General features: G+C 54.5%; 2 protein-coding genes across 3 annotated transcripts; one reads left to right on the top strand and one right to left on the bottom strand.

Moving 5' to 3' along the window:
- The first annotated feature begins 640 nt into the window (after positions 1-640).
- Positions 641-4375, top strand: ENDOG (endonuclease G). Its single transcript, XM_016133773.2, has 3 exons — positions 641-1408; positions 2737-2846; positions 4024-4375. The coding sequence occupies exons 1-3, from the start codon at positions 893-895 to the stop codon at positions 4304-4306; spliced, it is 909 nt and encodes a 302-aa protein (XP_015989259.1). The 5' UTR covers positions 641-892; the 3' UTR covers positions 4307-4375.
- Positions 3750-12115, bottom strand: SPOUT1 (SPOUT domain containing methyltransferase 1). 2 transcript variants are annotated; one of them, XM_016133771.2, is made up of 12 exons: positions 10499-12115; positions 9886-9931; positions 9458-9675; positions 8369-8528; positions 8062-8151; positions 7905-7954; positions 7554-7684; positions 6460-6532; positions 6248-6346; positions 5657-5759; positions 5330-5477; positions 3750-4528 (listed from the first exon to the last, which is right to left on the bottom strand). In XM_016133771.2, the coding sequence occupies exons 2-12, from the start codon at positions 9897-9899 to the stop codon at positions 4460-4462; spliced, it is 1155 nt and encodes a 384-aa protein (XP_015989257.1). In that variant the 5' UTR covers positions 9900-9931; positions 10499-12115; the 3' UTR covers positions 3750-4459. The 2 variants fall into 2 exon arrangements, with proteins under 2 accessions (XP_015989257.1, XP_015989258.2); XM_016133772.2 differs by having other exon boundaries at positions 9458-9583; positions 10499-12111.
- Positions 12116-13306: the final 1191 nt, after the last annotated feature.

The raw sequence follows: 13306 nt of genomic DNA, 5'->3' as shown, positions 1-13306 counted from the left end.
GTTACTGTATGACTTCCAAATTTCTATAGGCCACATACTATTCTATCTAATATGCTAAAAGGGTCGGAAACCAGTTTCTGTTTCTGAATGTAAGTAATACTGTGTGGGAAGTTTCTGTTTGGAATCTGTGTCCCAGAGTTATTTCTCCAGCTTGGGCCTCTTAAGTGGGTTGAAAGGTATGAACCTTTCTAAGGCTTTTCATACAATTTGCCAAGCTGCTTTCTGGGATTGTACCAGTTTCTGTTCCAACCAGCAGTCGGAGAGGACCTGCCACTTGCATCCTCGTTCTCACTCTGGGTGTTAAGAAAACCTTGGTGGATCTCGTAGAATTTTTAGCTTATTTTATGGTGTAATGGTTAGGATAGACTCCAGTATGGACGCCTCCGGTGTAATGTCCTTATTCTGCCAACCAGGAGCTCCTTCTCGGCTCTTTTGAGGGTTAAATGAAGTAATGACCGAAGCGCTTCAAACTAGTATTTATTATTCCATTGGCGCTTGCACCGGCGCTCAAAGGAGGAGGAGGGTCGCCGGGTGGAAACCCATGAGGAGGCGGGGCGGAGCCGGGTAAACCGAAGCGGCGATGCCACGCCCCTCAGGCCGCATCTTAAAGGGCGAAGGAAGGGCGCCACGATGGCCAATCCGCAACGGCCCTGCGTGGAACTAATTGGGTCCCGCTTGGGACTTATTTGGAGTCCCAAGCCCTTTCGAGCCTTCGTGAGTGGAAGGGAGGGGCATTGCACCCGCCCACGGTCCCACCCGGCCCCATCCGCGGGGGGCCCCGCGGGCCAGAGCGGCCCCTTTAAGAGGCTCGCGGGCCGGACGCAAGAGGTCGCGGCGTTCCCCCGGCGCCGCCGGCCGTCCTCCTTCCTGGCAGCGGCGGCACTCCTCGGCCATGCGGGCGCTGCGGGTCGGTCTGACCCTGGCGCTGGGCGCGGGCCTGGGCGCAGCCGCTGAAGGCTGGCGGCGGCAGCGGGCGGACGCGCGCCCGGCCCCGGGGCTGCTGGGCCGGCTGCCCGTGGTGCCCGTGGCGGCGGCGGCCGAACTGCCCGTCGTGCCTGCTGTACCCGGGGCTCCGGTAGGCGGTGGCCCCGGCGAGCTGGCCAAGTACGGGCTACCTGGGCTGGCGCAGCTCAAGAGCCGCGAGTCGTACGTGCTGTGCTACGACCCACGCACCCGCGGCGCGCTCTGGGTGGTGGAGCAGCTGCGGCCTGAGCGGCTCCGCGGCGACGGCGACCGCCGCTCATGCGACTTCCGCGAGGACGACTCGGTGCATGCGTACCACCGCGCCACTAACGCCGACTACCGCGGCAGCGGCTTCGATCGCGGCCACTTGGCCGCCGCAGCCAACCACCGCTGGAGCCAGAAGGCCATGGACGACACCTTCTACTTGAGCAACGTCGCGCCCCAGGTAGCGCCTGCGCCCGGTCCCGACTGCAGAAGGCGAGGTCAGCGCCTCACCTCTGAGCCTCGGTTTGCCCCTCTGCAGAATGGGGGAGATGCTGAGTGAGACTGCTGGGTCAGGGGCTTGGTGAGGGGCTTGCTAATCACCGCTTGTCCTAAGCCGGAGGGACGGAGCACTGGGCTCCCAGCACCCGTTCTGCAGTCTGACCTTAACTGAGGGCCTTGGGCTTCGTGTCCTCATCTATAAACTGGGGATATTACTGTTATTTGCCTATCTTTTGCAGTAGCACTGAGGAATTGAAGCCCTGGTGCATGAAAAGTACTGAGCACACTTCCTGGCGCATGGCCAGCATTCAGCAATTAGCTTTAATGAGGGAACTGAGGCTCAGAAAGGCAAAGTGACTGGCCCAGTGCCACACATCAGGAGGAAACCCAGGCAGTTTGTCTAGGGCAGCGGTCCCCAACCATTTTGGCACCAGGGACCAGTGCTCCTATGAGAATCTAATGCCTAATGACCTGAGGCGGAGCCGAGGTGGTGATGCTGGCGCTGGGGAGCGGCTGCAAACACAGGTGAAGCTTTGCCTGCCCTCACCTCTTGCTGTACAGTCCAGCTCCTAACAGGCCATGGACCAGTACTAGTCCCAGTTCCTTGGCCCCGGGGGTTGGGGACCTCTGGTCTCTAGAGGATGCTTCAGCCATTGTCCTACCCTGCCTGCCTTCCAGAGTAAAAGGAGAGAGACTTGCTGGCAGTTGGCTGTTAGTAGCAGTCGCTGTGCGCCCTGAGCAAGCCTTCTCCCTCCCAAAAGTGACACCCACTGGATGAAGATTGACGTGGGGCCTTGGGTGAACCAGGTGGGGTCTGAGCCTGACCTGACTCCTGCTCTCCCAGCGGCACAGTCCCCTACCCAGGGGACTATACACTGTACTAAGGACTGGAAAGCTCAAGTGATGGAGTCAGGAGCAGATTCATGACAGCCGTAGCTGGGCTCTGTATGAGGTTGAGAGGGAAAAGGACAGGAGAGATGCTTGAGAGAGCTGGCCCTCCTGAGAGCCCCTGGGGACCAGGGCAGGGGCAGGCCTGTTCCTCTCTCTGAAGGGGAAGATGTGTGGCTTTCCTTAGTGTGGCTCTTTGGGACCGAGAAATGGCTGTGAGACCTGGGATGCTAGTCCTTCCATTCTGTATGGGTCTGGGCTCCATCCTCTTGTCCAGGTGGCCTAAAGGAGTGATTTTCATTCCTTGAACCAGTTTCTTTTGCATGCTTGTCACCCCCTATACCCCACTGGAATCTCCAGGCTTGGTGCCAGTCACAGTCTGAGTCCCCTCTCTCCTACCAGGTGCCCCACCTCAACCAGAATGCTTGGAACAACCTGGAGAAGTACAGCCGGAGCTTGACCCGCACCTACCAAAACGTCTATGTCTGCACAGGGCCCCTCTTCCTGCCCAGGTGAGGCCTGATCTGGGGGCTCTGGGCATCCCAGGGCCTCCCACTCACCCCATCCAGGCTTGTCCCAGGCATTGGGTCAACACTGCCAGGTCATCTGGTCTCTTGGCAAGTCTGTCCATTCCTTGCCTCAGACCCCTGAATTCTACTTTCATAACCAGAGACCTTTGGGGTGCTCACCTTGACCATGTCTTCCCTGTGCATGGGCACCAAGCCCTGCATCTGCCCTTGCCTTATCCTACATCACCTCTCGCCACACCCACCCACCCGTGTCCTGCCCAGGACCCTTCTACCAGGCTATCGCCTTCAGTCTCCTCTGCTTGGAGCAACCCTTCCCCACCCTTCTCCCAGAGCCTGGGTTTGAACTCTATCTTCCTGACCCTGAGCCTTCACCCTTGTCCCTCTGTAGCCCTGCCTCCCATGTAGAAGGGATGGAGCTTCCTCTGGGCATGTTCAGTGATTTTTCTGGCCTGCTTAAGGTTGGGATGAGTGAAGCTATAGGTGTGGTGAAGCAGCTGGCTCAAGTCCACAGGCTGGGATGGGATCCGGACCCTATCACGTAGGGTCTGCGTGCCGTGGGCAAATGACCTCAACGTCCTCTCCCATGAAATGGGAATAATACCTGTTACCCCCTGGTTGTGTAGGGGACAGCATGGGCTGGCCGAGGCACTGATAAACTTTAACGAGCCAGCATCTCCTGCAGCCTGCTGAAGTGGGGCAGACTCTGCTGCGGGTTAGCCCAGAAGTCAGTCACCCATCAGTGTTCTGGGCACCTGTTCTGCACCGGGTCCTGTGCTGGGGCTTGGGATCCAGTTGTCATAGCCTGGCACGCCTGGTACTCACCTTCCACAGGGAGAGACAGGCAGACATCCAGTGTCTGCATGGATAAATGTGAATGTTTAGAAGGCCGATTCTATCAGCAGCATTTATTGCCACCATCCACTCTGCCTGAACCAGGGGTGGGCATGAGACAACAGGGTATGAGTGATTCTCTACCTGCAGGGAGCTCCCAGACTGCTGGGGGAGGCAAGGAGGGCACAGGAGCCCCACACTGAGGGGTAGTCTAGTCCTGCAGGCCGACACAGGTTGGAGGTCAGGTTAGGCAATGCTTCCTGGAGGTGGTGGCCTGGGGTCCCACCAGACTCCCTGAAAGGCCATGGGTGCCTGGGTCTGCCTGCAGGACGGAGGCTGACGGGAAGTCCTACGTGAAGTACCAGGTAATCGGCAAGAACCACGTGGCAGTGCCCACCCACTTTTTCAAAGTCCTGATCCTGGAGGCAGCAGGTGGGCAAATCGAACTCCGCTCCTACGTGATGCCCAACGCGCCTGTGGACGAGGCAATCCCGCTGGAGCGTTTCCTGGTGCCCATTGAGAGCATCGAGCGGGCCTCGGGGCTGCTCTTTGTGCCGAACATACTGGCGCGGGCTGGCAGCCTGAAGGCCATCTCTGCGGGCAGCAAGTGAGGCCGGCTGCCCAGCCAGACTGTGAGGGTGCAGGGGCTGGGTCGCATTAAAGGTGATTATTTTTAGAAAGAAGTCTTGGCTGTATTTTTCCCAGGTGACCCTCAGGAACCTTTGGCTTCACTGCTCTTCACTGTCTTGTGCCTGACAGAACCTTCAGCTGTGCCGGGCACCTGCCTGGGTGAGGCCAGGCTGCAGGGCAGCCAGGGAGATGAGGATGGCTTCCTGGAAGAGAAGTGCAGCAATGGGCCGGGGCCTGCTGCCCTCAGCAGGGCCCTGAGGAGGGTAAGGACAGGCCCAGCGTCACTGCTGACCTGCCACTGGCCGGATGCATGCCCTGCGAAGGGCTTCGCCTTCTTGTTCCTCAGTCTCCCCCTCTGTAAAATGGGAATGACTAGGGGGACGGTGGGAGCATGCCTGTGTCCTAGGGTCAGGGGAGGTAACAGGAAGTTCTCAGCCCTTGGTATAGGTATCAGAAGGGTGGGAGCTGGGCTTCTTGTTGGGAGGGTACAGCTGGCAGTCTTACAGCACCTGGCCCCAAAAGGGCCCTTGGGGACAGGTGGACTGGGTCAGTCCACCTGTTTAGTCACAGCCTTTGAGACTGAAGGGCCACAGGTTCCGTGGATGCCCAGGGTGAAGGCTCTGAGCCAGCCGCATCCTAGCACCCATGGGGAGGGCTGCCCTGCCTGCCATGGTCACACACGAGCGTACAGTGAAGGAAATGAAAGCCCAGAGTAGGGGTGGGCGAGGTCTCTTGGGTCATCCAGCCAGGGAGCAGCTGGATAGGCACCAGCACCCAGGAATCTTGGCTCCTAGCTCATTCATATCCTGCCCAGCTATAAGTCTGAGGTAGTGAGGTTAAGGGCTGAGGAGACCATCCCCAGAGAAGGCTAACTAAGGGCAGTCTTGGGCAAGGGAGGTGACAGGGAGAGAGCTTCAGTCCCCGTGGAGAGAGCCTGAGGCCCTAGCCAGTGGGTAAACCTCTGGAAGGACGTGGCTGGAGGTGGGGGAAGCAGGCAGGCTCACCTCTGTGCGGATGGTGCGGCTGCCCTGGCTAGGGCAGGTATTGACATACAGATCGAAAAGGACGCTGGGTTCAGCCACTTCTAGGTTGGGGTCAGCATCCACTCCAGCTTCCAGCCCCTGGAGGCCCCCAAACACCACGAGAGCATGCCTGGCACCCACAGGGAGCGGGGCGGGGAGGGTGGAGCGATCACTGACTGCTTAGAAAGACCATACTGAAAGCAGCCCACATGCGGTAGGAGTCCAGTCTGTACAGCTTTGCCCCCACCAGACTGGTCCCCTGCTCCACTCCACTCCCCATCCCCCGGCCCTGCCCTAGGCTGCACCCACCTGAAGCTGGGAAGCTGGGCGGAGGCCACATCTGAGCCTCGCTCTGACGTCCCAATGGTCAGGTCGTACCCATCCTGGAAAGGGGCCTCAGCAAACACAGCACCTGGGGGTGAGGCCAGCTCAGTAGGGGTCCTTTCCACAAGCCGCAGCAGCTTGGCTGTGCAAGTGTGTATTTGGTGGGACTCCAGTAAGGGAGCCACACCTGGGTCCTCCACTGTCCCTGAGAAGTCAGGGACTGACCAGAGAGAGACGAGGCCTGCGCTGGACTGGGACAACAAAGCAGAGGGTGGGGACGAAGGAACCCCAAGAACACGTACTGTACCTTTGACTTATTCGGCCCTTTTACCCCCATTTCCCACCCCTGTGGCAAGCATCATCCATCAATCGTGATATTGTTTCTCGGAAGTCATTAAGAGCATTCCAGGCAGCAAACTCAGGGAGACCAAGACACACGGAAGGAAAGGCAGCTGCCCAAGGGCACAGAGCAAGTTGGTAGGACAAAAACTCTGGTCTGACTTTTGGGTCAAGCAAGGCTCTCTCCATGGGCCCCACAGACAGGACGGTTTTCAAACAAGAAAGCTGCGTCCTTACTGAGGCAGGAGGCCAGCCTGACCGTGTAGCCCCAGTAGAGACCAGCTTTGGTGCGCGGGTCCTGTGACGACACGACTTTCCCACGGTAGGTCTTGCTTTCTGGAGGGGAAGCAGAGAGGCTATGAAGACAGGGTCAGGGTGAGGGGGCAGGGAGGTGGAAGGAGGCGGCTCTGGGCCCTCAGGCTGGCCAGGCTGGGGAACCTTTCAGATACCTGGGAGCTGCTTCTGGTTCAGTTGCACAGTCACCCGAAGTCCAGGTTCCAAGTTCTTGTCAATCTTCACCTCCTATGGAAAAGCCAGAAATGGGTGCTGTTCCTCCACAGGACCAGCAGGGGTCGCCACTCTCCAAGACATGCGGGGTTGGCAAGAGACCTAAGGGGTCCAGGTCAACTTTCATCCCCTCATCTGAGCCAGACCTGCTAACAAGACACCACTCCTGCCAAACAATTACTATAAGACATGGGTCAAAAGTGAAAGCGGCGGGCCTGGCACTGAGGAGGAAGTAAATATTTCACGAGTAGATGAAATCCCAGTTTCCTACATTTTGGTGGCTATACCACTTACTAGCTATAGAAGTTTGAATGGGTCACTTAACCTCTCTGAGCCTGTTTCCTCATCTAACAGAAAACTTTCCATAAACAACAGCTGTTGTTATGTGGGGCCTGGCATGAAATAAATGCTTAACACATGGGAGCGGTGATGAATAACCACAGAGGTTTGTGTCTTGTGCCAATTTTGAATTCAGGAATAGGGCACTTTCTTTCCCTTTTGAGGGTTTCTCGTGCTTTTCATCTGTGTCTGGATCATCCTGATCTGCTTTTAGTCAGTTATTTCTGGTCCGTTCTTTTCAGGGAAGGGGACCCCACACATTCACATGTCTCTGCCTCTGACTCTAGGAGACTCGAGAGTAAACAGGTGGCAAATGAACACGCCAATCCCCAGCGTGGCTCTGCATCGCTGGAACAGCCCCAGAATGAGATGAACTTGTTTTTGCAAGGTTTTGTTTTGTTTTTAGCACAAGGACCATCTTCTGTTATCTTTAAAATAAAACGCGCGCGCACGCACACGCATGTGCGCGCGCGCGCACACACACACACACACACACACACACAGTAAATTTGCTCCTGGGTTTATTTATCTACTGAACTCTGTTTTAGGTACTTACTTCTCTGGCCCAAATCAGCATCAGTGGGGGACTGGCGGACAGAGATGCCTGAGTCCCAGGCTCCCTACTCACATACCCTGCCTGCCCTCCACAGCTGAGGTGTGTCTGGAAGTATGTCTTGACTCACCCTTTAATTCCTACCTTCTTCATGCCACAGTTGACAAAGGAACCGTGGCCTGGCCGGGTGGGCCGGTCCACCACGATGCCCTCTCGGAACTCGGATTCCTCATCCTGACGCATGTGGTGAGGGCTGTCCAGGGGGTTCAGGAGCCCTGTGGATGAGGAGGGGCCACGAGGAGTCTGGGAGGTGGAAAAGCAGATGGGGATGTGGCAGAGAACCCTGGTCCCACATCCAGCTCTGCCACAGATCTGCTGCTTGCCACGAGGCACAGGCCTTGCCATGCTTGGGACTGTTTTCCTAACTGTACAGTGGTTTCTTAGGATCTGGGGATGATCCATGGGAAATAGAGGTCCAGCCCCTCCCACCCTTACCTGCAAACTGTAGATCCTGGTGCTTGGGGAAGAACGCCTTTCTTAGGTACCTAGTTAAGAACACAGTTCTCAGAAGTTCCCAGGGAAAACACCTGCTTGGCCTGCCCCTCAGCCTCCCCTCCCTCATGCTCAGGGAAGACTGCCCTTCACCGCTTACTGTGGACACTCCAGGTACTGCAGGATCCGAGCCAGCTGCACACACGCCTGTCCCTTCTTGCCAATTCCCTTGAATTCCCCTTCCACGGTCCTAGAGAAAGATAGGGCTCAAGAGCCTACTGTGTTCCCTTCGAGAGCTGGTGCACCCAGTCTGACCTCTGCAGTGCCCTGCTTTGCAACTCTGCCCATTGGGGTTACAATGGGGGCATTTCAGGCAGGGTTCTCAGCCCCGACAAGCAAGAGGCAATCCTGGCAGCCCCTCCCGTCTCCCTGAGCCCTGGTACCCCGCCTGTGGGATGGCCCCTCACTTGGCATCTTGGCCCTCTTCATCGAACACCACAATCTCATCCACACAGAATATGGTGCAGGCTCTGGCGATCTGGCCAGCCAGGTAGGTGCGAAGCTCGGGTGACTGGGCATTGTCGAGAATGGAGCCCGGCAGGGCCACGCTCAACGTGTAAGGCCGCCCTGGGGAAGGGAGGGGAGGGGTGTTCACGGTCAGTCTGAAAGGCCAGGCCCATGCTCTACTCCTCCTTCCTCAGGGTGCAGAGTTAGAGAGTTTTTCTACTGGGAGGAATTTTGAGATTAGCAAAATAGATCAAACTCCCCTCTCTGGGCCTCAGTCTCTCCAGGAATAAAATGGACTCAGTGGTCTCCAAGGCTCCTGCGAGGAGGGCAGATCACCAGGCAAGGCCGGGAGTGGTTGGAGGCACTGGCCTCGGTCTATATCCTGGCTCTGCTCCTTACTGCCTCAGTTCTCTGGTTGTTAAATGGGGATAATGATGAGAGCTATTATCTATAATTAGTGCCTTTTATGGGTGCACATTTACCCACTAAGCCTAGGAAGCAAGTGCTACCAAGATCCCTATTAAGAGATGGGGAACCTGTCCACCAAAGAGGTCAAATACATGGCCCAAGGTCACACAAAAGGCAGGAGAGCTGAGATATAGTTCAGGCCGTCTAGCTCCAGAGGGACCACTGTACTTCCTCTCAGAGTTGTCCAAAGGGAGCCACGTGAGACAACACCCATAAGGGCTCCCCCAGTATCTGAGACAGCTGACGTGTTCAGTTCCTGTTCCCACTGTCACCATCATCACTGGTAACCACTGGGCGTACAGTGTATGATAGGGCCCCCTGACTTTGCAGAACTTCAGTTCTGGCTGAGAGGAGATACAATTTGTTAGAGTGGATCCAGATGTACTGATGTGACAGGACATTCAGGACACGATGTGGGGTGAGAAAAACCAGGTCTAGAGGCACATGGATCAAGTGCTTCCACTTTCTTAAAATTGTATCACTACATCTCTCTACATGTGTTTCGGTGGGTATGACAACATCTGGAGAAACTTTCACTGCAATGTTTGCTGGGATTTTTCCTGTCTTCTTTATATGCTCACCCTGGTCCTCCCTCTGTGCCGCTGCCTCCTCTTCCTCCTGGCGCTTTGTCTGTTCTTCCTGCATCTGCTGCCGCTCCAGCTTTTTCATCAGCTTGAGATCCTTCCACTTCTTCTTCTCCTCTTTCTCTGGATAGGAGGACATCCCGATTGATGAAGGGAAGAGGGACTTGGAGCAGTCCAGGAGATGGTGCTCTCTCAGCAGGGTCAGGGTTCCCACTCTGTAGGGACAGCCTGGGTGCTTGAGTGCTGCTGGGTGAACAGCCAGAGGAGCCTCCAGGGCTTCCGACCCCTTCCTCCCATCTTGGGTGCTGCGGGACCCAGAGGGGACAAACCTGGTGGTTCTCCCCAAGGTTCAGTTGTGCACTGCTGGAGTGGCCTAGGGAAGGGTGAATACACACATTGCTTCCCACACCCCGCCCCTTACTTACTCTGTTGCTTCCATTTTCGCCACTCGACCCTTTGGCCATGTTCACCCTGAAGGATTGGGAAGAGGTATAGGAGTGAGGCTGAATGGTCACACATAGGGCGGGGGTCCCATACACTGCTGCCTCAGGGAGAGCGTCAGGACGACAGGGACCTGCTGCGCCCCTGTGCCTGAGACCAGGCCTGGCATATAGTAAGCACTCAATAAAATGTTTAACGAATTTCCACCGGAGAGAAGAGGAAACTGAAGCTCAGGGGAACAGGACCTGCCCACTGCCACCCTGGGAGTCAGAAGAGATATACCACGAAAGGGCTCAGGACTGCGCATAGGATCCCACCTCCTGAATCCGGCCCCGGCCAGAGTAGCCGTAAGGGGTTACTTGACACTGTCCCGGCTCTGGCTCAGACCCCGGCCCCCACCTCCAGTTCTCATCCCGGCAGGGGAGCACGCGGCCACGAGCATGCGACACCTCGGGGCTTCCGCTTTCGGATCAGCGAGAAGCAGGGAGGGGGAGGCTCAGCCCGTCCCCGCCACAGAGCCCCACGCGGCTCGTCTTCACGCCCCCACCCTCTGTCCAGCCTCGGGGTCCCACTTTCTTCCACCTGCCCGTCACCTACCGGGCCGCAGGGCCGCTTCCTGGATTGTTCCGCCATGTTCGCCGTACGCCGTCAACCACGCCCAGCCAATGAGACTCATTCTTTCCGGCCACACCTCCCCCGAGTCGTCCAATCGGAGGCAAGAGCTCTCGGGGGCGTGGCCTAGACTCCCAGAAACCCCACGCGCAGCAGTGGGCAGGGCTGGGCTGGGCTGGGCTCCGCGGCCCCGGAGCGCTAGCGCGGAGGTTGATGGTGCTGATTGTCCGCCCGCCAGGGTGTTCTAATGGGCCGCATATCGGGTCTTGTCCTGGGCTCTTGGACAACCGGACAAGCACGACAAACCTCAGTTTAGTTTTATACATGGGGACCTTGAGGCCCAGAGCTTGAGTGTAATTCGGAGCTGGAAAATGACCTTAGGATAATTTAATTCAATTCTTTTATAGATTCTTTCTTTACTCTCCCTCTCTTTTAATTAAGACTTTATTTTCTCGAGCAGATTTAGGCATACTGAAAATTGAGCAGATAGTATAGAGAGTTCCCATCAACCTTTCTCCCCCACCCAGTTACCACTATTATTAATATCTTGCCTTGGTGTGTACATTTCTTATAGTTGATGAACCAGTATTGATGCATTATTATGAACTAAAGTTCACAGTTTATGGTTCACTCTTTGTGTTTTGCATCGTATAGGTTTTGACAAATGCTTTATGTTATGTATCTACCATTACAGTATTAAACAAAATTATTTCACGGCCCTAAAAATCTCTGAACTCCATTTACTCCCTTCCAAGCCCCTGTAAACCACCGATCTTTTTTACTGTCTCCATAGTTTCTGCCTTTTCCAGAATGTCATATAGTTAGAATCAGTATGCAGCCTTTTCAGACTCTCTTCTTTCATTCAACAATATACATTTAAAGTTCCTCCGTATCTTCACGTGGCTTAATAGCTAATTTCTTTTTATTGCTGAATATATTCCATTGTATAGATATACCAGTTCGTTTCTCCATTCAACTTTTGAAGGACATTTGGTTGCTTCCAGTTTGGAGCAATTATGAATAAAGCTGCTATAAAGGTTTATGTGCAAGTTTTTGTGTGACATGAATTTTCAGCCAGGAGCCTGTCTGCTGGACCCTATGGTAAGACTATGTTTAACTTTGTAAGGAACTTTCGAACTGTCTTCCAAAATGGCTGTACCATTTTACATTCCTGCCAGCAATGAATGAGCTAAGTTTTCTTTTTTAAAATAATAAATTTGAGTCAATATTTATTCAATCAAAAAACATTTATGGAGCAGGGCCTATTTTGAGGTAGGAATTCCCTGTGCCAGGGACACAATGCTAAGCCAAAGAAGTCACTGATCTGGGGCTTATGACCTAGCAGAGGGGAGATTAACTTCTAAGTCAATTTATATGTTAACATTACAGGGGATGTGTTATTTCACCATTAGCCCCCTCCACCACGTGAATGAGAAGACAAAGTCATGTATACATCTAACGGAAGATCTACCATCTCAGGCTGGCTGAGGTTACTCAGTCTAAGATCTGGAACCTCTGTAGAGTCACAGATTTGAGTTATGGGCAGATTCTGGATTATTCCTGACATGGAACCTTGTCTATGGATTTACCTCATGGAGGACTTTTTTTTTTTTTTTTAACCATCAGGTGTTGTGCAGTACAGCAGAGCGGCTCCAAGCTGAGTCTTCCGAGCTGGTATTTTGTTTCATAGTTTTGACTTTGGAACAGCAGTACTAGCACCAAGGCAAGGTTTGGAAGGGGAGGGAGGGAAGTGCCCTATGTCACAGCACTAAGTACGTTGCAACGGCAATTCTCTAACATCGAGTGGGTGTGCTACTCTTCAGGCAATAACTACATGGAGTTGGCACAGACCCCATAGGTTAAGGGCTCAGTCCCACAAGACTGTCCCTCACTTCGGATGCCAGCAGCAAGTAGGGTCTCCAGGCTTCCCCCTGGCTGACTATTCGGGCATTTCCACGATCCCCTTCGGGTTTAATAATTTGCTGAAGTGATTCACAGCACTCAGGAAAGTGCTATCCTTACAGTTTTATCGTAAAGGATTTAACTCAGGAATGGCCAAATGGAAGAGATACATAGAGTAAGGTCTTGGGGTGGGGGTGGGGGTGCAGGGCTTGTACGCCATCTCTGGATGTGCCATATCAGTGTGTTCACCAGCCCAGTTACAAATGCATGATTGATTAAATCACTGGCCAGGTAACAAAACTCAATGCCCAGTCCCTTCCCCATCCCCGGGGACCTGGGTTTGGGGCCGAAAGTTCTGACTTCTAATCACATGCTCGAAGGGGCTCATTATGAACAATTAAAGACACTCCTAATGCTCTGGAAATTCCAAGGTTTTAAGGAGCTTTGTGCCAGGAACCAGTGACAAAGACCAAATAGATTTTATCATACCATATGTTCCTATTAGCGTCCCAGTTAAGTGGATGATATAAACAAAACCCATGGGCTTGCTATGCAAATGCGAGTCCCCAGCACCACCCTCCAAATGAACTTAGGAGCTGTCATTGCTTTCCAGTGGGACACCCCCTCCATCAGATCCCACTCTGTCTTTGCCAGCTTGATGGCCTTGAGCAATGACCTCACCTCCAAAGCAGTTCCCTCATTTGTAAAATGGAGAGTAGCTCTGCCTCAGGCAGTTGTTTAATAAGATGATGGGCACCTAAGTGCCTGGCACGCAGGGGTGCACAATAAGCATTAGCTACTTCCTTCCCCTTCTAATTGTGTAACCCTTGGCTCTCCTGGCCTGAACTCTGACCCCTGTGGGATGAGACTGTGTCTTCCCTGTCAGACACT

This window comes from Rousettus aegyptiacus, unplaced genomic scaffold (assembly GCF_014176215.1).
Source record: "Rousettus aegyptiacus isolate mRouAeg1 unplaced genomic scaffold, mRouAeg1.p scaffold_m13_p_3, whole genome shotgun sequence".
Taxonomy (NCBI): Eukaryota; Metazoa; Chordata; class Mammalia; order Chiroptera; family Pteropodidae; genus Rousettus; species Rousettus aegyptiacus.
The sequence above is the reverse complement of the archived record's forward strand: the minus strand, read 5'-3'. Positions and strand labels throughout refer to the sequence as shown.

Bases quoted from the DNA above. Each gene is read 5' to 3' on its own strand.
- ENDOG (XM_016133773.2), top strand. From the start codon at position 893: ATGCGGGCGCTGCGGGTCGGTCTGACCCTGGCGCTGGGCGCGGGCCTG. The intron at 1,409-2,736 runs GTAGCGCCTGCG...CTCTCCTACCAG, and splicing joins TGAGCAACGTCGCGCCCCAG to GTGCCCCACCTCAACCAGAA. The intron at 2,847-4,023 runs GTGAGGCCTGAT...GTCTGCCTGCAG, and splicing joins GGGCCCCTCTTCCTGCCCAG to GACGGAGGCTGACGGGAAGT.
- SPOUT1 (XM_016133771.2), bottom strand. The intron at 7,955-8,061 runs GTAAGCGGTGAA...GTTCTTAACTAG, and splicing joins CAGTACCTGGAGTGTCCACA to GTACCTAAGAAAGGCGTTCT. The intron at 6,347-6,459 runs GTATCTGAAAGG...CTTCCCCTCCAG, and splicing joins GAACCAGAAGCAGCTCCCAG to AAAGCAAGACCTACCGTGGG.